A 27,105-nucleotide genomic window follows, 5' to 3' on the forward strand; every position below is an offset into this window, starting at 1 on the left:
TACCAAACCATAATATATGCCATTTGTGTGTTGGGAATTTCACTTTCGAAAATTGAGCGTGACTTAGCTTGTAGTAATCGAGTTTTGGAAAAGGGGAACAAAAAGCCTTATATGTAGTGACATATTTACTATTTCCTTTTTCCTTGACCCAGATTCTTTTTAAGTATCTATATACTCCTTTTTGATATTGTTCTTCTTCGTTTACTGTTTGAATAGTGCATGGAAGCATTTATGTTCCACCCAAGCTACCTCTGTGTTTTCTTATAGACCATTAGATGAAGCAATCATGGTTTATAAGCAACGTTAGAAGTGATAAGAAAATATAAAAAAATAAAAATAAAAATATCGGTTGTCATGCATGTAATGTATTTATGCTGTGGTTTACATTCTTGTGCATGTATATATCTATGTGTACGAAGGAGAGAAACCAAGAATGTAAGTTATTCTGCGGGTGTGATAAGCAAGTAACGTATAAAAGAGTACTAATGGTACCAACAAGTCCGATCTAAATCCAAAAAGTTTGCTTGCCACTATGTAATGTTGGCCTATAGAAACTAAAAAGCAGGGATGGCAAGAGCTCAGTCATTAAAGCAAATATGCTATTCAAATCACTGAACCAAAAGCCACACATACCATTCAGTCGCTAACCACCAAGGTCTCTCATGGGGCCCTCTTCTTTTTTCTTTCATTAATTATATTAATTCTACCTCTCCCAACTGTAAACACGTAATTAATTAGGAATGATATATATGAAGATGTTAAATTATTCATTTGTTATAGTTTCGTATATTTTATTTTATATATTTTTTTTTTACTTTTTATAATTTATATTTTAATTCTCTTTTAGTTCTTATAATTTAAAAGTAGTTTTTTAATCTTTATAGTTTATATTTTAATTCTCTTTTAATCCATATAGTTTAAAAATAATTTTTTTAATTCTTATAATTCGTATTTTAACTATCTTTTAGTTCTTATTACAAAAATATATAAAAATAATTAGTTATAAATTATCAACTATTTATTTTATTAAAAATTATTTTATGATAAATTAGTTACGAATTACTTGCTAATATTTTTGTGGTTAATTATAATTGATAATATTATTCATATTTTGATGGTAAGGACTAAACGAGACTTAAAATATAAAATACAGAGATAAAAAAGATCACTTTTAAATTATAAGAATTAAAAGAGAATTAAAATATAAATAATAAGGATTAAAAAACCATTTTCAAACTAAAGAGACTAAAAGAGAATTAAAATTTAAATTATAAGAATTATAAAAATAAAAATTCCAGACGCGGATAACTTTTGAAAATTATAGCACATGTACGATTCCGTGTTTCCCACTCATGGAGTTCTCTCTTTTCACCAAGTTGCCTCTTTAAAGCGAAAGCCTGTAGAAGGGTAGAATCATTGAACAGTTTATTAGAAACTCTTTCGAGCCTATCTCAGATATATTCATGTGTTTGTGTAAAACTCACATAACACATTTTATTCTACTAGGATCCTTCCTTCAACTTTGTAGGATTAGACATATGCAGGTGCCTTAATATTAAAACTAGATAGATTTGATTTTGGATATTAGAAACCAATTGATATCATATAGTAGTAGGTGATCAATGCACAAGTTTGAGTCATACTCTAACAGGAGATTTAATTTTAACAGTTTACATGAAGTTTTAGGTCATTCAAATCTTATTGGCGTCGTTAAAACAAAAAAACTCTAGCAGAAAACTTTATTACCTATAATCGAAAGAATTTGCATCCCATTTTAATCGAGATTTTAGCTTATTTTCGTATTTTGTTCTGTGTAGAACTAATTGAAACTAATTTACTATGAGGTGATAGTGATATATAAAGTAATGTATTATGATGTAAGTGTGTAAAATCATTTGATTATTTATTTCAAAATTTGGAAACCCATTGTTCTTATTTCTGCTGTATTGTTATGCATATAAGGATTTGTTTGATTTTTTAAAATCCCCCTAAAAATATTTAATTATAAATTATTTTAATTAAACAAAAAATTATAATTGGAAAATTAAATTAACAAAATAGAAAAAAACTTATTACAATTTAATATGATTTTGTCCATGATAAATCCATCGGATAAAAAATGATAATGTAACCATCGTGGGCATGCCACGTACCATTTTAGCCTAGGATATATAAAATTTATGTGTAATATTTTAAAATGCTTTTGATATTATTTTTTAATTGAATTTAAGTTTTACCTTTATAACTTATATAATTAAAAAAGGTCAACACTAATTACTTAGATAAAATTCTAATTTTAATTGAAAATAATATATTAAAAACACCTAAAACACTATTTAAAAGTTCTGCTATTTGGCCTAATTAATTATCTTAAATTTGAATTCCAAGAATGTAATTGTGTGGAATACTTTGTCATACATAATGTTTCTATCTATTTCGATCTGAATTAATTAGGTACTGAATGAGATGTTTTGGAATTAATGGTCTTAAGCGAAAAGTTATGGTGCAATTTGTCACGAATATGATACTGGATGTGATATTTTTAATTTGTAATAGGACCATTATATATATGGTACTTATAAAGAAAGAGATGTAAGTTTTATGATTTGATAAGGAATGTCACAATGATTAAATATATAATCCATCAGATATATTTTTATTTAATTACACTTTTTTTTAACAATAGGTAATCCAAAAACTAATTTCTCTTTCATTATATACTAAAAAAATCAATAATAAATACAAGGTTTAGAATTAGTTTTGTTAATATAATATTTGTTTAATGAAATTAAATTATTAGTATAGATATATTAAACTTATATTAATTGTGTAATATGTTATATTAACAATATGATTTATCAATAATATACCAATTTTTATATATTGATAAAATTATCTGTTTGAATGATACATTATACAAATAGTTAATTTTTTTTTTGTTAAGATAAAAGTTATATAATGAGACACAAATTAATAAATGTACATTTTGTAATTTTTTTAATAAGAATCAAATTTTAATAAATGTATGATAAAAGGTATCAAATTAACGTCTAACCATTATTAAATGTGATTTTCTAAAATTTTAATAAGAATAAATAAATTAGAAAATGGAAAGAGACATTGAATAAAACATTGCCCTACCCTTTCAAAAAGGTATTATACTAACATATTTTATTTGTCAGCATTATATACACTAACTTATACAGTATTAATATTAACATTAATTACATTGCAACTTTTTAATTGGAAATTATACATAATCACTTCTCTTATTTTGTTATTAAAATAATTATGCATGATCCACTCTAAAAGTAGAAAAATATATCTAATTTCTTTAGAGAAAGTCATACTAATAATAATAAGAAGAAAAAAGTGTATAATTTTAGATAAAAAAAATATTAATATGACGAGTGTCAATCTCAAAAGAAATTCGTGTAATTAGTGTCTAGTATTTTTCTTAGTATTACTGTACATATGATCAACAATGTACTTCCATATGGATAAGATTGTTTTCTAACTGAAGTTGCAAAATCTAATTTCATCACCAACACCCATTTTTCTTGGTTTCTTTTTCCTCTCCTCTCATCAACTGTACATAAGTATCTTGAATTTCTAAGAGTTTATGCATAAAATACTTTGTGCAGAGAGATAACATTATTGAGATATATAATCATCTATTGAAATCGGACAACGTGTACCAAAGCACTGAAAGAAAATAAGCTCGGGGAAACAATCCATGTACAAAAAGGGAAGGAAGCCGGGCATGGAATTCACAAAAAGAGCACAAGTGCAAACACCTTCAAACAAGAGCAGCAATATATTAACTTAACTATAATAAAAAGGTGTAAAAGTCTAACAACACAAACTCCCAAGCAAAAAGTCTTGCCCTTTAAAGGAGACTTGGACGGGAGAAAAATTACAAAGTGTGCAAGAATCATACGAGAAAGTTAAAAGAAAAATCCAGATCCATCCATCCATTGCTAGCTCCATCTAATAATAATACTCTTGGTATTGGTATATATCCCCAGAGAGCACCTTAATTTCCAGTGTACTTCTCTTCAGTCCCTTGGTTTTAAGGTTAGCTAGCTTTAGCTTTAGCCTAGCCCCCCAATATATATATATAGTAATGGTACCATACACCAAACACAGATATATATATATATATATATATATATATATATATAATAATATATAGATACAATGATCATCAATACACACACATTCATTGAATTCAAGTAAGTATATTCTAGGGTTTCCATGCTGATGCCCAAACCACTGGTTCCTCCTTCCATGTCAAGTAAATCCCTGAGATATGTTCATCTCCTTGAGTCACCACAAGTGACCACCCTGATTGGTACCTCTTGAGCAATGCTTTCACATCATCCACCACATCATCGCTGAATCCACTTGGCGAAAACGCATTCCTCAGCCTCTCACACCACTGAATCCCTCTCTCCCTCCTCTCACAGCAATCAAACTCTCCATGATCATCTTCAAACTCATGACCAGTACCACAACAAGCCAAAACCCTAACTATGCTCCTCGAACACTCCCTCTCCAACATCAACCTCTCGTTACTCGTTGGAGGGAAACTCTCCTTCAACATCTCGAAGTAAAGTGTGTAGAACTTGAGACACTCTTCAAAGCACTTAAAAAAATCCCCCCTCGAGCTGCAAAAATCAGCTTCTTCTTCAACAACGGTTACCACTTTAGGACCAAGAGACTTAAACACACGAATCAAGTTTTCCCTCTCTTCAACTTGGACTCTTCTCAATGCCCCAACGCAATTCACAGCTATAGCCTCATCTTCTTGAACCCCCAAGCCTTCTTTGGTGATTTGGCTTAATCCACTAATGACGTTGAATTCAAAGGGCACGCCCATGAGTCTTGCAAACTTCTCCATCCGTTGACCAACTTCTTTCATCACCGACCCAGCTATGGCCACCACTGTGAGTTTAAGATGAGGCGTCTCATCATTTCGCGTGGCCAACGCTTCAAGGAGTGTTGGCCACTGCGTGCAAAGGGTGCTGCTGAGGTCGATGATGTGGAGCTTTGGCTCGCCTTCCAAGGCCTCCAAAAGCGCCCCGTTGGAGGCCACATGTCCGAACGTGGTCCAGGGACTTACCTCTTGAAACTTGAGTATCAACCTCCTCGCTGAGTCAAACGAGTGGTTCTTCTCAGCCACGGAGGAAAGAGTTTTATAGCATCTCTCACCAGACTCCGTGGCTCTGCAGAACAAGGCTTGCAAGAAATAAGAGGCGAGTTTCTGATCACAATCTCCATAAGGCGAAGCAAGCTCGTTAAGCATCCAAAGAAGATGGTGTGTTTTGGTTGAGTCTCTCTCTGATATTGCTTTTGCACACTCTCTGAGAAGTTTGGGGGCCCATTTTCCGTCTTCACTAAGCTCACCTGAGTCAGAAGAACGGCTCGTGGACGTGTGGCTGTGGTTGCTGCGGTGCATGATGTTGTTATGATCTAACGTTGTAGCCTCATCGGCAATGATGTTGTTATGGTTATTGGAGTGGATGGTGGAATGTGATGATAGCTTCTTTGGAGGAGTGTAAGGACTTATGTCCATGTTGATGTTTGTGGAAAATTATGCATATGGAGGATGGTGGACAACAATGGACTAGTCCTCTTCCTTTGACTATTTTAATCAAAAGGTGGATGGAGGAATGGCCAACACAAAACCGTGATTTGGAAATTATATACAGGGCCCTTTTCACAACTTGTCATCGCTCTCGTTAGTATTTTAATCACTTTGCGTCTGTATATGTACTGATAATTACACATATATATAATTAAGCCTTTTGTTTTTATTTGAAAAAAAATACACTAATTTTCTTTTACTTTGTTTTATTATTTATTCAAACTTTCACAATTTTATTATCTTGTACTAGTAAAGAATTATGCTTCCTTTTTATTTTATGTATGGCTTTTTTTTATAAATATAAAGTAAGAAAATTAAATACATTTTACAATAAAGAGATATTTGTTGTAATTATATTGAATTGAATCCCGAGACATTAGTTAAGCTTAGTTATATCTTATTTGAGCAAAAATTACACAAGGAATTTTGTTTTTGGAAGGCAAAGAATTTTTATTGAAACTAATGAATCATCCTTTTATTTAATAAAACAAATGAATCATCCTATGAATAAAAATTTATAGTACATTTATAATTTAATTATGTTAACCCCAATTATGTTGGATTGGTGAAGTGATATAAACGATCACTATAGACTTACATAATTTTCAATAGTAGTTGTGTTTATATTGTTCAAATTATTTTAATTTCGAAGTAAGGAAAAGGAATTGCAGACTAGAAAGAAGCTAGGAAAACAAAACAGCGACACTGACAAAGCTTATTATATTGCTGCTCCTTATTTCCGGTTACTATATATTCCTCGCTTTCCGAGTTTTGATACTCTGAATATCGAAGGCTCACTACTGCAAAAGCCAGGCATGCATATGTATATCTCTTGCACTCTGTACGTTAAATGATATTTTACATTATATTTATGATAATTATGATATAAAGTAACCCACTGTTTAGATTATTAAGATGTGGTAGATAGGAACAGGATATAGTGTCAACGGATGATTAACTTAATTTAAATTTAGAGGAATTAATAATATATGTGTATATGTATAGTATTGCAATATTTTAAAAATATACTTTTATTATTAAATAAAATTTTATTTAAGTTTTATTATTAAATGATTTAATTGGGTCTTGTACTCTTGTAACAAAAAAAAACAATGATTTGGGTCTATTATCTATTATAATAACGGAATCAGCATGAGAGAAATTTCAGCCAATAATAATAAATAAAAAAAATCAAAATAGTCACAAACTTACCAAAATTGATCACAAATGAAATATCTTTACTTTGCAATACATGTGTCGCATGCATAGGAATAAAGATGGCCAAGACATTGGCAGACGAAAGGAACCCATCAATTCCTTGTCATCGTAGCTAGTGTCTAGTTTAATCCCACAAGTTGCTTTGGAAGGGATAGAACATAAATTCCCGCACATAAGATATGCGGGTTAGGAATCCTCAATCACTCGATAAGGCAATCAGATCATTCTAAAAGAAAAATAACAAACAACATATTTCTTTAGTGAATGCAAACAAATAGATGATGATAAAGGATATAGATAAATACTATATAACATATTATAATGGTACTTGTGCTGTTAGATATTTAAAACTTTGTTGACCTCGCTATTAATCTTAAATTACTCTTATATATACTCCATTCCAGGCACTAGGTTAATAATTGTATCTTCTCTTAATGTCTAGCTCCCTCTTTTAGGAATTACTATTATGTTGCCTTCTTTTTTTCTTCCCCTTAGGCATTAATACAATGTTCTTATATATATTGCCGGTTGCTTACTAATTAACAAAATGTGGTGCCATAAGAAGATGATGATAACGACAGAGATGCCTGATGACCTCCCTCCCGCTTGGATAGGCATCTTGAGGGTGTATCATATATGTCACCTTCTAAAGTTCAGATATCAAAATAAATTATATAGCATATGCATAAAAATTTAGTCTAGAAAAATATGCTTCCGATTCAGGCATGTGGTCATCCTTTGATATACTCTTTAATTCTACTCTAGAACACCCAATATGTTATCGCTGCCTAATTTTTCTGCATATAGTATGATCCTATTACTAAATATCAAAAGCCAAAAGACAGAGAGGAGGACATGGGCTGTTTGTTTATGAACTAAACTTAGATACTATTCAAAAGCTTAAAACTGTAAGCTTTGGTAGGCATAAAATGAAATTATATATTAAGCCTGGAGACATATTTGCTATGGTCTAGCTAGGAAAAATAATCGTACATTTCAAAATTAGTGTATAAGAAGGAAGAGAGAGATAAATAGTGATATATAATTTCTGATGCGATAGGAAAGGAAGTGAAGGATAAGAAGAAAATGAGATAGAAAAGCAAATAGAAAAAAAATGTATATTTATTGAAAATAATCACTTGTTTTTTTTTAATTATTAAAAATAATTATTTTTTAAAATAAATATTAAATCAAATACACACCAAGAGGGTGTTAGGGACAAACTAAATTTGTCCTTTTCAGCTATTTTTTCAGGAAAAAAATCTTTTTGAAAAATAAATAGATTCTAGATAAAACAATGTTGTTTTAATCATTATAAAAATAAATATAAAAAAGAATCTACAACTCTTGAAATGTTGTTGGATATAATTAATAAGGAACTTTAGCATCCATGCGTGTTTACATTAAGTTGCATTTAACAATAGCTCAAAATGATATGGTATCAAATGGAATTTATTCCCCACCAATGATTAGGCAAGAAGACAAGGTTAAGAAAAGCTCTTGTTACCAACATACCATCTAATCATTGGAGAAAATGTCTTTGCCATAGGCTCAACCGTTTCTTAATAATTATTTTACTTTGTTAAAAAGGTTTATGGGCGATCCTATTGATGGTGGTCCATGATTTTGCAACTTTCCTTGTCCACTACATGTGTCGCCTTATTCATCACATTCTACAAGATATAAAGTTATGTCACGAAGTTTGTAAAGGATTATACTTTTTTGACAAGATTTTTCAACTTAACTTTTTTAAATTTCACGATTTTGTACGTAATATTGATGATATAATTCCGTCACTCACTATTTAATAAGACTTTTAGACTAATTAAACTTATTGTCACTTCTCTAACAAAATAATTAATTAGCTAATTCAAGGATCACGAAATTTCTTTATCTCACTCCAGTTTAAGAGGCAATCAGTTAATCTTCTTATCAGTAAATGTGCAGGAAAAATAATTACAAAGAGAATTGCTGCATCTGCTTGAAAACTTTTCACAAAACGTATTTCATCAATTGATCAACTGCCATTAACTATATGCAAAAATTGAAAACGTGTCCGAATCTTGCCAGGCAACAAGATTGACTGTGGATGAAAAATTAGTCCTTCACGTGATTCAATTGTGGGTCTACAAAGTTGTAATAAATCTCTAAACCCAAGATGCATATAAAATATGAATAACCGTTAGTTAGCATACTGAGGTCAGTTGCTTTTTTCAATTCCTATAATTTTTTAGTGATTTATGTGTTCGGTTTAATTTATGTTTGAAAAATAATTATTTCCAAGTAGAACTTCTGCAAAGAAATAGTTTTGAAGAAAAAAAAATTGTTCCCAAAAATGGAGATCGATCAGCAATGGTGTAGACTAACCAATGTGTTGCATATATATATCTAATCTCAATATCTCATCAAAGTCTTCTATCTTCATATGCAAGCAATAATTACATGTGCTGATGGAAAATTGGAGTCACATGACTTGTTTCAAAGATTGTCATAACGAGGCAGCACTTTGGGGAGGCTGACGTTACATGCCTCCACTAACTTCCCCCACAGATCTTTTTTTTTTTTTTTTTTTTCCTTTCGAAATGTTTCAATTCAGAATGTAAAATTACAAGAAGATAATTCTTTTTAACTTTCAGAATTATCAATCCAAAAGATAAGAAAAATTCCAAAAAGAGTGCAGGAAACAACTCAGATTGATACATCCAAGAATGGGATATGTGTCCAAATCTAATTTAAATTTTCCTCTGGATTGTTCCTATACAAAATTTACCTAAGTTCACTAAAACGTTGTATATTATATTAAGGCACTTTTTGTTTTATTTTGTTTCTTTTTTTTTATTACTTTCCACGAATCTTGGTTTAAACATGATGAAATAGGACACTGAAAGTGTAACATTTTGAGAATGGAAGACATCGACTTTGATGACTCATTCAGATGTCTCTATGCGTGGTGCTAGTGTGCTAGAGACAGTTTAACTAACTTGCTTGTGCTTGTTAGTCGTGCAAATATACATAAATTACATGCAACAAAGATAGACAAGTACAACTTGGTTTACCTCCCAGCTTGTACTACAACAATCGTGCAACCCTATGCAAGAGTTTTAGGTATGCATGACAACCACAAACAGGAAACAGAAGCTGGTGTCTCGTGTGTGTATGTATAACTGTAATTCACTGGAGTGGCGGGACAATAGGGACGGATAGAATATGGATGTGAGCCATGGCTAAGTTAAAGGTAATGATGGTGATAGGTTCCAGCTATTGTGCCAATGGCTCAAACACAGGCCAAGGTCGTCTGATTTAGTAATTGCCACCACAACTAGCAACAACACTTTTGAAGAACAATTTCATATGCCACTTAAAAATAATAAAATCAAGGAAAACTGCTTGCAACCTTCATCAGTGAACCAGGTTATAGGAGTTTATACTTTGTAATGTCACCAATGTAAAATAAAAAATAAAATTGTGAGTTGTATTAAAATCACATTTAAGATAAAATAAAAATAAAATAAACTACACATGGTAATCCCTGAATCAAGTTTTACAGTTTGTTTCTTGCATATGAAGTTTCATTTTGTTACAATCAAGATTGATCCAACAGAATTTGAGGTCTAAAACAAAAATTAAGACTTATTTTACTTTAAAGAAAAAAGTAATATATAAGACCTTTTAGTTAACACTAAAGCTTAAATTTTAATTGCTTTACTCTTGAGTCAATCCTACTTATAATATCAAAAGAATCTCATTTTCCAGAAAAGTGACAGAAATAAAAAGTTTCTTACGTTTGGTAGAAAATAAAAACATTTCCCAAAACTAAAAAAAAAAAAAAAAAAAAAAACTCTTCAAAATGCTAATTTATGAATAAGTGAAATAAAATTTTACCACCTTTACACCCGCAATATTTGAGTATAAAGTTACTTATTTCTTTCACAGTAATTTTTTCCAATGAAAATTGATCTATTTAGCCACCTCTACCTAGTGAAATGAGGCTTGGTCTTTATTGTTGCAAAATAAATGTATCACAAGATGTGCTCATGTAAAACACCGACAAGAAAAAGAATAAAAGGCATGAAGATATAAAACCGACCATCAAGCCCCAATATGGCAATGTCAAGGACCCATAACTACTAGAAGTCAAATGGATAAAGATTAAAAGGAGCTACGGACCCAATAAAAAAGGAGTCATAGTGGAACTTGTCAGCAACTTTTAATAATCAACTTGAGCTAAACGGATACTTCTTTCCGAAAAGTACAGGATGAAACAAGCAACACTTATACTGAATGCACCATCTATATACATTATACACAAATCTACTTAAGTAGATCACTCTGAGATATTAGACTAGATTGTTAGCTAAAGTCCAGAGCTGAAAAGTAGAGACAGAAAAACAAATACTGTGCCATAAACCCAGTTCCATCACAAGATGAAAGGAAAACGTGTGACATTCAATTACAAAGGTGCAGTTGTTGTGGCCTGGCCAGCAGAACTAGTGCTTCCATCCCTTTGAGTGACCATCTTGCATGTAGGGCTCTAAAAATCAAATAAACTGGAAAAAGAAAAACATTCAAAAGAAATGGGTAGAGAATTTATTTTAAATAGACAAGAACTATCTGTTACCAAGTTTGATAACAATGAATCCTGCAAGTTGAAAAGTACAAAACTTTCCTCCAGGTTGAAACCTTATTCCCAGCCAATGAATAGTGGATGAGTCTAACACAAGTTACATCAAATGCTTAACTTTGAACATAGTCCTACTTCAAATTATGAGACAAGATAGGACAGTATACCGTGCATAAACCTGTAATGGAAGCAGATAAATACCAGAATTTAGTGGGTATCCACACCTTACTTCCATCTTCTGTCCAACGTGCACCATATCCACCAGCAACCCTTATTTCAAAGACAACTCCATGTGGTGGGACAGTATGCACATTCAGCCAACAACAATATGCCATTAAGCGGTTAATAACAATCATAGCAAGCTTATTTTTATTAGAATCTAGAAACAACATAGAAAAAGACCGGATCAATGAAAGCATGATCAACTTATTTGAAAGCAACACACTGTTAATAAACTCACTTAACATTTCAGCAAACTTATGAACCTAACTCAGAAAACATTTACAGAAAAATTATGTCGGCGCCCGAGCCCCAACGTCAAGATGTTAGGTTTTGGATCATCCAAAGACCAAGCCCAAAACGTGGATTGTGTGCTCTAGGAGAAATAAGAAAATTGCAGGCCAGAATTTGAAATAGGTCTAGTTTTAGGAGAGTTATCTAATTGTATATGATGGGGAAATAATATGGTAGGACAGTTGTGTAGCAGTTATTCAACTGTATGTGGTATAGTTATATGGACTAGGGAGTATGTTTTGTTAGGAACATCAATTTAATCTTCCAAATGAAATAAAATAAAAAGGATAAGGTTAAGATGATGGTTCCAATGAGTGGGTAATTTCATAACAATTAGTAATTGTTATGAAATTAATTCACGACTCTAGGAAGAAGAGATTTACTTTTCAAGGGTCTTAGAAATGTAAAGAGTAATTAATTTCATCCTTGGAAGAAGGCATGCCATCCACTATATACCCAAGAGAAGAGTGAGGAGGAATCCACAAGCAAGTGAGAGAGGTCACTTGAGTAGTGGAGAGTCTCTTGTGAAATGAGAAGAGAATATTTATCATTCCTTATAACTCTTGAGTGGAGAGATACTCGGGTGTATAGAGTGATACACATTTGGGGATGGTTTTCAAGTTTTCCACAAAACTTATGATGTTGTTGAGATAGTGGATATTTTATTGGAGTGCTTTTGTTGACATGGGCAAGAGGTGCCAAATCACATAAATGTTGTGTCTATCATTTTCTTTTTAGTGTGTATGTGTTCCTATTATTGATCTTTTGTTTGGGGAGTTCCAAACATGATTAACAGTACTTGATGGCTTGATGCCTATCCTGTTTTTCTGTTTTGCAGGACCGAGAATTGTTTTCTCAGAGAGCCTTGGATCTAAGGCTGGTTGGGAAGTTCATCTACTAGATCTGTGTTGAGTCTATGTGGAATTCAATGAAGTTCTGATTTTAAACTGTATCAAATTCTTATGGGAAACAGATTCCATGTGCTGACAAACCTAGATAACCAAGACAGAATGGAGATCAAAAGGCAATTACAAAGATAAATCTAAAAAATTCTATTTTAATTTTTTTTTTTTAAATCCTTACTGTTTCCATTTAGAGAATCCCAATAACCACTGCCACTCCTGCAAGCATGCTTGGCCAATGCATGAGCTCCTTCAGTCAACCCATTTTCCTGAATAATGATCACAAGTTTACATATATAATTAAGCATCAATAAAGTCATCCTATAGAGGCCCAAAAAATTTATTATAGCGAAAACAGTGAAAAGTCCTACAAAATTAACACTTATTGTTAATGTGGAGCAGTTTGTTCCCAAGGTTCTTACATTTGGATTGCATGGCAAATTAAATGATGCTAATAGAGTTGATATTGGTGGAGGAAGTGCGCTAGGAATTGTCCCTGTGGTATGCATCAGACCTAGAAGGCTTTGAACACCCTCATGCCTTAATTCCTGAAAAAAAGCAGAACAACATAAAAGCCAGAACACTTGAGAATTAGTTCTTACACTTAGAAACATAATTCACCCTCATATAAGAACACTAAGTATTAGTTCACCTGCAGTCAGGTGAAACATGAACATATGCAGCTACAAAAACATTAGTAGCTGTTATTATCTGTTTCTGTCCCTTTTATGCAACACATCAATGTATGATTATATTAATTACTGTTTACTAAGTAAACCATTTTTTTTAGCATATGTAATAAATACTATGATCATCAGAAAGTAATAAAAACTAACAAATCAAAGACAACATCAAACTAATAATTAATCATTTGGACAAGATAGAAGCAGTCTTATAAGGGAGTTGTAGATGATTTTAAAATCCAATTTGAGATTATGGTATCACAAGAAAATGAACCCACACAGAATAAGCTAGCCAAAGAATCATACGGTTGAGGGGTGAATTTTGAAACAATTAGTGCAAGAACACCATTTGCCTGTTCCTTCTCTGTGTAAAACCTCCGGTAGACTTTTACACCTGTAATGCTATGCAAGTGTTACTGTGGAAAAATCGGTATAAAATCTGGAATTATTTTAGGCATAGATTAAATGGTGGTTCTTTCCTTTTAAAAACTTTTTTGGATGTATAAATACAGTATGAGGACAAATTACCTCTTGGAGTACTTATTTTGTTTATTTTGGTTGTTCATTTGGAATTGAACAACTCTCTGAATGATTATTTGTATAGCTATACAAGCTCATTCCACTTCTTTGTCTATAATCAGGATGTTCAGTACCTTCTTCACTACTTTCAACTCCAGGAAGAACTTTTCCTAGGCTTTCTGCCTCCAACAAGGCAAAGGACGTAGGATACTGTCTTACTCCCGACATACTGGTGAAGTTAAGAGAGCAAAGCCATTAAGACTGAAGCACTAATTATTAACCACACAAGCATTACCTGAACTTCAAACACCACAGACTTATTAAAGAGAATTAGACTTCCTGATTTAATCCTGGAAACCAAATTAGGGGGAAAAATAAATCAAAAATGAAAAAGTGAATGGAAAAATAAAATGGGCTGCATATAGCTCATAGTAGATTGGTAGCAAAATATTAAGAGAAGATAAGATCCAAGTAAGGTAAGGTCCATATGATATGGCTCAAGTGATTATGATATAATATTGTATTGAGTGCATTTGTGGATTTCGTTATGAAGATTATTTTGAGAGAATTTAAAATATGAAAATATCACATAATTCCGCTCCCTAGACAGGAGGGAAAGGCATTTGATTCCTTTTTGTTTTAGTTATATTGGAAGGACATGCACCTAGGTAGGGGAGGGGTATAGGTGGCCTAATGGAGAATCAAACCGCTCATATCTTCAAAGGCCAAATCTTAATAATTTGAGCCCATACAAGTTGAAGCTACAAACCCTTTCAAATTTTGTTCTTGGTGTTAGAGTATTTTTATTGATTGGTCATGTCATATAGTCCCGAATCGGACATCCAATTGGTTTGATTATAACAAGCCTCAAAGTTTCAAAAAATAAGCCGACTGTTTGTTCAGTTGGTTGAGTTTGCCTCCAATTGATTACTCAATGTTACTTTCATGTCTTTTACATCTAGAAGACTCAATTCCAGAAATCCAAACAACAAAACATTTAATTTGGTGGTTTAATACCAACTCAATGTGAATCACAAATGTTAACGTATGATAGTGTGACACTCTTTTATAATGGAGGAAATGTAAAGATTAGGAATTGAAATAACAGTTATACATATCTAAGAATATATTTTGAATTAAAAAAAAATATTGAAACCTATTGTATTTCCCACTGGCACACCTCCCTTCAATTGGTTTTAGGCCATCTGCAGGCAATAGATAATTTTTCAGTGGCAATAGATAATTTTTCTACCAAGAAGCACGGTTTATGCAAAAGAACACATTTTCCAGACGTGATTACATTGAACTTCATCATATAGGGTACAGAGTGATAAATACATACCATTTAGCTGTGAAAAGAAGGCTCTTGCACATGAAGTTCAAAGAAAACACTCTTCAAAATCTGTTGAAACAAAAGTACACTTATTAAAACCAGCTTCTGCGGTAGATGAACAAGAGCATAGCAAAGAAATGCGACACTTAACACTGCATTTACATTCTCTATTTCAAACCCCTTCTCTACAATCAATTTGTGCCACTCATTACGCTTCTGCTGAATGGAAGAATCTTCAAATTCATTGGTCATGGCTAAATTGCCGCCTATCCTACAAAATGTTTCAGATTCCATGCACCTCAACAGAGCTGAAGCAATGCGCTTGTATAAGGGATACGGTGGCACTCCTTCCAAAGAATCTGCAAGATAGTAAAAATACGCATACACATTGTCTTGCCAAAAAAATCTAAAATAAATAAAATATACACTTCATCAATGGAAATGATATCTTTGTTGACTTTTATAATAATTACCTAAAAAATCATATCAAAATGATTTCTAACTAGATGACATGACAATACATCTCTATTAAACTCAAAAATATAAATCACCCCCACCAAGAAGAAAAAAAAAAAGAGAGAAATTTATAATGAATTTGACTATTTGACTCGTGAGTTTATTGTCTTCTTACTTGAAGATACCCAGATAAAAAACAACCTTTTCAACTAAAAACAGAACAGACAAGGATGTAAGTAACAGAAGCAGTTTAGGAATACAAATTGAAAATTACTAACCGTTTGGTTGTGATTGTGAGTGTGAAGATGATGAGTGCGTTGGGTCATCCTTGAGAAGTTGGAGAAAAACTGGGAAGAAAGATTGAGATGGTGCGAGTGAGAGTTGAGAGTCAACCTCACAAGTTCCTCTAAACAATCACTCAGCTTCACCGGACACGGACACCCATCACCATTTTCATCGTCATCATTACCTTTGTTTTCCATTTTCCATTCAATTCTAGTATTATTGTATTACATCATTGACCTCATGTGGTGTATTGTATATTAGTATTGTGTATTCATTCATTTTCATGGAATTTCGGGTAAAACGAGATTACGAGCAGGCCCAAATTTCGGTTGGCCCGGTAAAGATACTGAGTTTTTGTTTTTTGAGGAAGTTGGACACATTGCATGATAAAAAAAAATGAAGCAAAATATGTTATCAGTCCTGACTAACAGTGAATGCTTGATTAGGACTATTTCCTGCACTTCCACTATTTCTTCTTGCACTTCCTATTTCATCCTGGAAAGAGCTTCCCAGAATGTAATGGAAAATGCATAAAATAACAGTAGAATGTAGGAAACAACATGCTTGATTTTAGTCTCTAGAAAATATATTGCCTTCTTCTAGAAATAAAAATGAAAATGTGGCGTGCGTTTCTTGTTTGCATAAACAAAAGATTAAAAAAAAATTGTTAATAAAAAACAAATATATATTTTTTCTTTATAATGATCACACTGAGATTAAAACTTGTGTAAAATAGAGATTACATATGAAACATTTTAATAAATAAAAGACTAAAAAAATATTTTTTATGGGAACAAAAATGAATATTATCTTATTTACGCAGACTAAATATATTTAAGCAAAACAGGAGGAAAAAAAGGACAACTTGTAAATGTAGATGATTCATTCATTTGTTGTTTGATGATTTTCGTACATCTGGATGGTCTTTTGTTTGGGGTTGGTCCCCAGTGTGAATTTTTTCTTTTGAACAAAAAGTTATGTGAAAATTATATCACCAAAGGCAAATTCTAGATGCCCTTGGTCTATCTTTTGACTTGTGTATGTATTGACTATGTAGTATGTACAACCTACAAAATGTTACACTATACGGGATTATTGGAAGATGCTTGCGCATTTGCATTCCAGTACCCGGTTCCTAAGTTCTTTGGACTAAGTATAATATTTGATGAATTTAGTTGTTGTCAAATCTCAATCTCTTTAACTGGTCCCGATTCCAAGGCTTTGGTTGGTGCACTATGAGGCTCCACAGAACCATCTGAAAGATGATAACGGTGCTCATGACTAGCTTTTATAGTCCATAGCACAACCAACAACACCATGATCACTGCAAGAAACAGCAATCCTAGCCATACCATCTTAGCATATTTCTTCAAAGGCTTGCAGTGGTTAACAAGGACTTGAGAGAATGCATCTTTCACCACTTGGCATTCCAACAAGTCTTCCATACTCGGATACACGTTCAGTAGGTCTTGAATTGAACTTGTGTAAGCCTCAACTCTCATGTATTCACTGCCGGGTATTAAATACCCATTGTCACAGGTTCCATCAGTTGCATTTAGACAAGAAAAAGGCTTCAAAACCTTGAATGCATCAGGGTAATGATGGTGTTAGTACTTATAGTACATCTTGGTCTTGTAGTAATAAAGGGAAAAAATATAATTCATCAAGACAATATTACCTTTGGGATATCTCCTATTCGTATAGTGTTAGCAGGGCAGTTTTCTGGCTGGTATGAATACTTGGGTGGGGCTGAGAAGGGGTTGCAAACTTGAACAAGATTCACAGCTGATGTTGCCTGCATGGCTGATATCTTTGCATTCACCTGGACAATGACCAAAACCAAAACATTATTCCTTCATCAGAACGCCAATATTGCATAAACAATAATATAGTACAACAGTAGAATTGCAACACCAAAACATTAGTCCTTGATATTGTGAAAAAATAAGTTTAGTCCCTCACTTTGGCAACTTTTGAGACATTTTGGCTCTTAGCATTGGTGCTGGTTAGTCAATTTGGTACTTTGACGTTAGTGTGTGGTAGGACCAAATTGACCAACTATTGTAAGAAATAGGACTAAATTTGTTTTCCATAATGTTAGACACCAAATTAACTAGTGACAAATTGATGGACAGTTGTAAAAGTCAGGAACTAAATTTGTTTTTACCAAATTGGTTGGTGGTGTCATTTGAAGGAACAAATTGATGTTATACTCTTATTTATAAGACTAGAAGGCTCAGTTTATGCTTTTAGTTCTGTTGATTGATGTGCAGTCATAATGTACAAGAACTGATGTTTTGAATTGTGATTATGCAAAAGTTACCTTATTAACAAGGACGTAGATTCCAGCACTGACATCAGATAGAACTGACTTTGCCGAGAGCAATTCATCACAAGGGAGGATTGAGCTTAGGCTGTTGTTATAGGGATTTTCTTGAAAGCTGTCAAGAGCTGTGCATACATCACCAGAAAATCTACAATAAAAAAGAACTCTTCATAATTAAACTCAAACTTCCACCTTATAAACATATTCATTGTTGGAAAAAAAATGTAAGTGCTGAAAAATATAATTCAGAAAGGGCATGAATTTACTTTTCCAAGAAGAAATAGGCTCCAAAGAATAGCCAGCATATCACTGTCATCAGCCAGCATAATACAACAAGCCTGTGGAAAAGAAGAGGAAAACAACAAAACAAGATTTTAGATTTCTTACACATATCATACATGTAGTCAATACACTTGATTCTATGGCTTCAAGCTGATAAAATTTAGCTTGCTTACAGGTATAGTGCCCGCCGTAACCTCAGTACTCCAGAAACTGTTCACAGAAAATTCCAACATTTTATGAGAACCATGTATCATGTGTACAAATAAAAAGAAAAAAAGATGTACAAATTTGAAATTCTCATGAATCTGAAGATACATGTCATTCATGTTAAGCATATAGAACAACTTAGAATACCTGACAAAGCTATTACAGCAGCCAAGTTCAAGCTTATAATCACCGTGGTAATTATAAACCTGCGATAAAAAGATTTCCTTATTGCCACGAAATGCATTATTCGTTTTACATTTCATCAGGAGTAAGAGAGACAAAGGGAGTCTTACACTAGTTTCAAGCTCTTGTAAATAAGACGTCTATTCTTCCTAGCTTGCTTTTCAATTTTTGCAGATGCATCATCAAGTCTCTCAGTTGTAGAGTCAAGATTTACAGAAGCATCAGCTTTGACATTGGTTTCCATGAAGTTACTTTCCATGTCTTTTAACACTCCTGTTGTGTTGTGTATCGTTTCTGATGCCTTATTCGCTGTCTTGATTATAATATTAACTGAATTTTTTGCTTCAGAATGGAACCTTGCACTCCCAGCAAGAACTAGCCCAGTTGCAGCTCTACAAAAACAAGAGCCATGCATACATACATCAAGTAAATGTACTGGTCACTTTCACTGTTACTTTCAAAACTAAACTTGTCTATGGTACTAATATTACACAGCTCATGCCTTTCTTTGTATCTATGTCCACCGTGTTCAAGTTGTGATAAATCTATGACCATTCCGTTTTCAATTTGGAAGACTATTTTAACTCTTGCCTAAAGTTTTAAAAAGGGTCAATTTCAAGGTTTTTGGAGCCTTCACGGCTGCAATTTGTCCACAATTTAATGCATTATCAACTACTTAAAACCTTTAAAATAAGCCTATCACGAATGTTATATATGTGGACCGGTTTATACCCTTTCAGGTTTGAAAGGGAAAAAAAAAATGCTCCAATTCAGAAATGTCATTGTTACTAGGCTAGAGACAAGGATGAGCCGCTTACATAGTAAAAATGGTGAGCAATATAGCCAAAAGAATTAGTGAAAGATCACAACTCTTATAATTACAAGGAAAGACCTTCTTCATCCTTCTTCCTCCGTCATTTTTGTGACTAGCCGTGGATATTGCCAAAAAAGTTCCATATAAGATTCCACACAAAATGCAGAGCACCCCAATTGCATATCCATATACTCCAGTGAAGATCACAGACTACAAAAACATTAAGGACATGTTAACAACATCTTTGATGTTAGAAATTAGAAATTACATTTAGAAACGAAAAGGGACAATAGAGATTTACACTCCAATAATGCTTGTTTGTGATGTTAAATCCTCCTCTGTATTTTTGGAAATGATCTAAAGGGTCCACTCTAATAGTATTATCCGGGTGTATAATGGCTTCTGACACATTATCTGCATCAACCATGGACATAATACTTGTCATTGTCAATGCCACAGCCAATAGCAAAAAAATGAAACTTGGGTTCATACAAACTTCAAAATCATGTATAGTGCAAGAAAAACCATTATTGTTCACTTTGGACCATCAAATACAAAAATTGTACTCTAGCACTTATTACGATTTGACAAGGAAATCCTAAAACTGATGATACTCCAATGCGTTCTTTACGTTTATATACTATAATAACAATAGATTATTTAAAATTACTAACTTTGATAATCAGTATCGGATCTGCTCTTCATTGCTTTTTAAAGCGTGAAGGATAACATAATTAGTAATTGGTATAAAACGTTAATGAATATATTCATATTACATACTATATAGACTAATTTCAATTTGGGTTTTCCTATATATATATATATACTCACTCAATTTGCGAAGAGAGCAAACAAAAAATATCCTCAATTTATTGCTATCCACCTTACGTCTAGTCAAGTAGACGTGTATGTTATTTAATTCTTACCCATTTGGGCATTCCCTGACATTAGACAAGGAACTGATTTTTAAATCATATGACTAACAATAACAATTTTATATATCCCACGTTAACTATGCAAACTTTTCGAGATCAGTATATACTTGAATACCCATAAGTGCATGGCAATTTTAGAAAATCTGAAGAATGAATATATTGAATCTACGAGGAAACCAAATCTTACCTGCAACAGAATCACTGGGTGAGAGTGCTTGTGATGCAACTTCTGGGAAAATCAAGACTATAATCACTACTGTAGATACTAGGCCGTTGGTGACATTGACTATGACCATCTTTAACCTGCCAAATTATAAGAACCAAGATATTCATATATTCTCCCTACCAATTCAACTCTAAGCATTTTTTTTCTAGCTATAACCGTGTTGTTTCAAGAACTAGAAATATATATATGCAATCAACCAAGGGAGAGGAAGGGAGTTTCCATGGTTCATGATCTAATATGTATATGCATGTTAATTGGATACATATAGAAGAAGCAATCTTCCTCATGTGCAGTGCACTTGTAGCAGCTTTCCGTGGTGAAATTGCTTAGAACTTTTTAAAGTTTGTCTTACACATAGAAGGAGTTGGCTACAAGGAAAGAACATTTTTTACTGTGGAAGTGCATGTAGTTGTTGTCATTTCTAAATAACTTACTCGATAATCTGAGAGATGAAACGTGCTGGAAATATTCTTCTCAAGACCTGCAACAAGTTTCACTGGCTCTTCCTTGCTTTGCTTCCGTAATAAACTTTTAATGTAGCTAGCTTGCATATGAAAAGTGGCATATAATCTTCCTTCTCAATTTTCTTCAAACCAAAACAGCTGAAGCTGAATCCCCACATTCTCATTCCTCAGAAGGGTGCAGAAAAGTGTATATATACGTGTATGAAAACAACTTGAATATTCAAGCTAGTCAAATGTCATTCCTAAGGAGCAAGAAGCCAAATCTAACCTCAACCGAAACACCATGAGATTGTTGTCATCCCCTCTCTTTCTTTAACTAATTCTCAAGACACAAAAAAACAAAATAAAAGCATGGATGGGTTGGTTGCTTAAGCCATATATAGATCGATTAATTGGATCATTAACCCCTTTAAAGTTTGGAGAGTTTAACTTTTTCGCGTGCTAACATATGCTGAAATATCTACCTCCACTCCTTGTCATCAATTCTAAGAAATGAACCATCGTCGCACTTTCATTGGCATAAAAGTAATTTCCTTAATTAAAAATGGAGAAAATCTACTAGACGTTCATTAACTATATAAAGGAGTAATTAGTTTTTTTTTATTTGCTGAAAGTAAGCTTTCATTTATAATCAAAGTTAATTAATAATATAAAAAAATTACACGGATGGTTATTAATTAAAGAATAAAGTAAAATAACACTAAGGCTGATTTTTTTATTTATTAATTAATAGGTTAACAAAAGCGTGTCAAAGAACCACTCCAAACACTCCCCTAATCCACGTTTGACCTGACAGAAAACCACTCCAAACCATTGAAAATATGTAACATGTATATTTCAAAAGTACTGTAGATTGTCTAAACTCGAAGCTGAAATGCGTCTGGTCTGGTAAGTTTTGACCCAAACCTTGTTTTCTCTCTCTTTTTTCTCTTTTGCTACGTAATAAAGTCAAAAGATAAAAAAGGCATGACTTTCTTGTCAAGGCAACGCCCGGTGTGCAAGCATGGGCAAATCTCGTCGTTGCACACACGCTTTCTTTATGTTATTTTATGATTTATACTATTTTTTATTCTAATTATCCGTGCTAGTAAATTAAATACGCAATTCAATTTTTTAATGATTACTTTAAGTTATTAGTTATTAAAAAATTAACAAATAGTTTTTTTTAATTAAAAAATACCACACGATGTATTGTAAATCTTATATATTGAGTTTAATTTTGAACACATAAAAACTTTGATGCTAACAATTAATTAGAATTCATTTTAGATATGGCTTTTAAAATAATTTTTACAAAATTCAACAACTTAACTTACATAACATAGCTTTCAAAAACCATACAAGTGGTTAGCATGTAAAATATCTTAGACGATAAAAATATTTAAACTAAATTCTTAAATATTATATATTAAATCACTCTTTATTTATTAACCAAAACCGTCTGTAATATACCAAACTTTCTGCTTGGGAATCTGGGAAGAAAAGGCAGAAGACAGAATTAAGGATATTTTTATTCTTTGAAAAATTTTCAAATTTGATTCTTAACATTGATTCAAACTTTAGTTATTAAAAATATTCTTATTATAAAGTTTAAATTGAAAATGTTTCTTGATTTTTATTATAAATTTTAATCTAAAATACTTCTATAAAAATATTCTTAATTAATGTGGATTATATAACAACGTGACATGACAAGTGAGAGAAACATAATATACTAATATTTGTTAGTTTGTTCAAAGGGTAGTTTTAGAAAAATAAATACTATTAATTTATAATAAATTTATTACTTTCAAGTCTTAACTAAATTTACTGATTTTTTAATCTTGATGAATTAATTTATTAAAGTTTTAATAAAGACATGATGCAATAATATTTTTTTTTCTCTAGATAAGAAAAGAAAACCTTATAAAAAGTGATCAATAAGGTTATCTAATAAATATTAATAATCAATAAAATTAATAAATATTTTATATCAATAATAGAATGACAAAAGAAATTGAAATTTATTGGAAGAAAAAAAGAAATGGAGATTTAAAACCAAATTACTTTTTGAAACAAAATTAAAACCAAAGTTTAGAAAGGAATTCAAACAGAATTAAAAAAAAAAGTAAAAACATTTATTTGTGTTGAAGAAACAAGAAAGAAGAAGCCTCCCTAATAAATGGCAGGGCATTTGGGCGTGGCTGCAGGGTCAATGGTTCTTTGAATAATTAGTCATGTTTGGCCTATCAGAAAATAAAAATTAAAAATGAGTTATGGGACAGACGCCGATCTGACGTGGCCCGTACTCTTGATTGGTAACTGGACCGGTATCAAGGAGAAAACATCCAAGATAGACAACCTCAATACTTTAGCCCATGTCATGGACTATTATTTTTATTATTTGTAGCATTAGCATACAAAATTGGGATTATTGAGCTCTAAAAAAGTAAACTATTGTTTATGCCACTATTAAAGATAATTTTAAACAAAGAATTAATCAAAGTGATTTCCACGGCGTGTGCTTAAATACTAAGAAACCTCCTAGTAGAATAACTTTTCTCCCATAATCCCGCACTTACAAATTGTGTGATTTTGTTATGCCATTACTTTTTTTAAAAAATGATTGAGTCTCTTTGGGGTGTTGCTAAGTTTTTTATTTTTATTTTTGGATTTCAAATGTATTTGGAAAAATTGAAAGAGTCTTGTTTTTTTCTCATATATATTATTTTGGAATTTGTGTTTTGATCCACACCACTTTTACGTGTTCAAAGAGATCGGACAACTCCAAACTCAAATGAACGTGAATATACTTTCTCCTTTTTATTTTTTTTAATTTAAAATGTTATAAAATATAAATATTATATTATATAATTTTTTTAATTGGTTTTAAAATTACTTATTTGTTAAATTAAATTTTGTAATTTTGTTTTTTATTTTTTTAAAAGAAAATGACATTATTAAATATAATTATTTTTGTTTTATTATTTAATTTACTTAACATATTTTTTAGGTGAATATTTTTATTTAAAATCTGAATTTTCTAATATAATTATTTTTAATAAAATTATATTACTAAATATAATTAGTTTGTTGATGTCATTAGATTTAATTTAAAATGATAAGATTTTTTGTTTAACAATTTATTTATAGAAAAATATTATATTGCATTATCAATAAAATGCTTAAACAATTACACTTGGTTAAGGAAAAACTTAAGATGAAGATATGTTAAGACAATTGTTTCTGTTATAACCATGTTGTCGGCAAATTTCACATTTTTTTCTACTTTATCGTTCATTTCCTTCTTCGTCCATCTCACTATGAATGCGAGTTGAAACTGGACGATCCTTTGCAGTCTTTTTTTTCTTCTTGGATCAGGACCCCACTGATGTCGTTCATATTCTTGTCACATTGATTCGTGTGGCAGTAAACCAAAAGAGTTCTCGTAAACGTGCAAAATATGTTGTAAAGTGAATAACATCGACACATAGTTCATGGGATCAAGATTGATATATTTAAAGGCAGCTGTGACGTGAGAACAAAGTAAGTGTTTAGTCTGATATTTACCACAATCACACTTTTGAGATTGTAACATTACTCTAAACCTTCCAGGTGGTCTGGGTGTTTGAAGTGGGGATTGAGCCTCTATTATAATAAAAATGTGATTATGTCTGTCGAATTCATTTACAATGTATGTATTAGATTATTGTTGACCGTTATTCATTGCATTAGAGACGACTTCAGAATACTATGAGCCGGAGTTGATCATTGTCTAAGATTGTCGACCTCTAATAGCAAAGAGTTATGCGGTCTCAAAATACGTCTCCTCAACCAACCAACGATGGCACCGACAAATGTCTTGTGTTTTTGAACATGAAATTAACAGACTCAAACAAATTGGTAGTCATATGTCCTCAAGGTTTTCTCTCATCGAAGCATTGTACCCAATTTTGTTTGGATAATTGATCAAGCTATTTAGCTGCACTTGGCTTATTCACATTGATATTCCCAAGATGTAACTAAAAAAATATCAACAACACATAAATTTAACTACAAAATTACATACAGTGTAACTAAAAAGTTGTACTCTAATTTTATCTAATTTTTGTATTTTTCTTTATCTGTATATTTTTCTTTAAAAAAATATAAAAAAATTATAAAATTTAATTTAATAAATAAGTAATTTTAAAACCAATTAAAAAAATTATATAATATAATATTTATATTTTATAATATTTTAAATTAAAAAAAAGCAAAAGAGAGAGAGAGTGTATTCACGTTCATTTCAGTTTGCAACTATGAGATCTCTTTGGTCACGTTCACTTGCAAAGTGATGTGAATCAAAACACAAAGTCCAAAGTAGTGTAGATTGGGAATTAAATTACAAAGTGGTGTATATTGGGAAAAAACAGGAGAGAGATAGTGTATTCAAGGAAAAAAACCTGATTCTCGTTGTTACCACTATCATCATTACTATCATCAACACCACAACCACTAGCACCACTACCACTATCATCATTGGCATCACCATCACCAGTAGCTTTGCTACCACCACCACTATCCATATCACCACAACCATCATCAATATCATTGCAACCACACCACCACCACTTGGTGCCATCATTGTTGCCACCGACATCACCATCACCATCAGTATTATTACCACCACTACCAACTATATTACCTTCATCACCGCCACCACAACCACCACCACCACACTGTCCCTACTTGTTGTCACCACCAACATCGCTACCACCATCATTACCACCAATACCATTGACATTACTACCATCGTCGTCGCCACCACCAACATCACTAACTTTGCCACCATTGACTGCCTCCACCAACACCACTACCACCACTACATTGTTATTGTAACCACCATTCGCATTGCCACTTCAGTCGTCATTGTCATTGCAATCACTATTAATATTTATATTGTTGTCGTTGCTGTTGACATCATCACTATCACCATTGTCATCACCACCAGACAAAAATACTCTTAAGCTAATTATAATATGATATGAAACTTTCAAAATTAATTTATTTAAAAGTAATTATATTTTTATATTGGCTTAAGATTTTTTTTTGAAACTAAAATTAAGTACAGATTGTTATTTTTAAGAATTTTGAAACTCAAAATTAAAAATCACCCCAACACAGGCCCTAAGTTTATGCGAGTTAGATAAGTCTAAGATAAGTCTAAGATTCAATGAATATTTATAAAGATACTTATATATTATCTACCAATAAGATTTTCACATCAACAATTAAGTTTATGCGAGTTAGGATCTGAAAACTCATTAAAGTAAGATAAGTCTAAGATTCAATGAATATTTATAAAGATACTTATATATTACCTACCAATAAGATTTTCACATCAACAATAGAATTAAACTCACATTCTTATAAGATATAAATACATTCCTTACCATCTTAATTGGTTATCATGTTATTACTATAATTGCTTGGGTTGTCAACACAAAAATTAAATAAAATAATAGTA

The 27,105-nt window shown here is 31.9% G+C and overlaps 3 protein-coding genes and 1 pseudogene across 3 annotated transcripts; all 4 read right to left on the bottom strand.

Annotated features, from left to right (window-relative positions):
* Positions 1-3,798: 3,798 nt before the first annotated feature.
* Positions 3,799-5,693, bottom strand: LOC114374174 (protein SHORT-ROOT-like). The gene has a single exon (XM_028331784.1). The coding sequence runs from the start codon at positions 5,576-5,578 to the stop codon at positions 4,247-4,249; it is 1,332 nt and encodes a 443-aa protein (XP_028187585.1). The 5' UTR covers positions 5,579-5,693; the 3' UTR covers positions 3,799-4,246.
* A 5,394-nt stretch (positions 5,694-11,087) lies between these two features.
* Positions 11,088-16,699, bottom strand: LOC114373894 (annotated as a pseudogene).
* A 346-nt stretch (positions 16,700-17,045) lies between these two features.
* LOC114375261 lies at positions 17,046-21,955 on the bottom strand. The gene is made up of 11 exons (XM_028333038.1): positions 21,588-21,955; positions 21,115-21,230; positions 20,294-20,406; positions 19,997-20,202; positions 19,289-19,570; positions 19,143-19,201; positions 18,962-18,998; positions 18,773-18,844; positions 18,504-18,654; positions 17,859-18,002; positions 17,046-17,760 (listed from the first exon to the last, which is right to left on the bottom strand). Exons 2-11 carry the CDS (start codon positions 21,221-21,223, stop codon positions 17,362-17,364), a joined length of 1,572 nt encoding a protein of 523 aa, XP_028188839.1. The 5' UTR covers positions 21,224-21,230; positions 21,588-21,955; the 3' UTR covers positions 17,046-17,361.
* Positions 21,956-25,570: 3,615 nt separating this feature from the next.
* LOC114373402 (loricrin-like) lies at positions 25,571-26,508 on the bottom strand. Its single transcript, XM_028330866.1, has 3 exons — positions 26,482-26,508; positions 26,042-26,323; positions 25,571-25,618 (listed from the first exon to the last, which is right to left on the bottom strand). Exons 1-3 carry the CDS (start codon positions 26,506-26,508, stop codon positions 25,571-25,573), a joined length of 357 nt encoding a protein of 118 aa, XP_028186667.1.
* Between the last annotated feature and the right edge of the window lie 597 nt (positions 26,509-27,105).

The sequence above is a fragment of the Glycine soja genome, chromosome 11 (assembly GCF_004193775.1).
Source record: "Glycine soja cultivar W05 chromosome 11, ASM419377v2, whole genome shotgun sequence".
In the NCBI taxonomy this organism is placed as follows: domain Eukaryota; kingdom Viridiplantae; phylum Streptophyta; class Magnoliopsida; order Fabales; family Fabaceae; genus Glycine; species Glycine soja.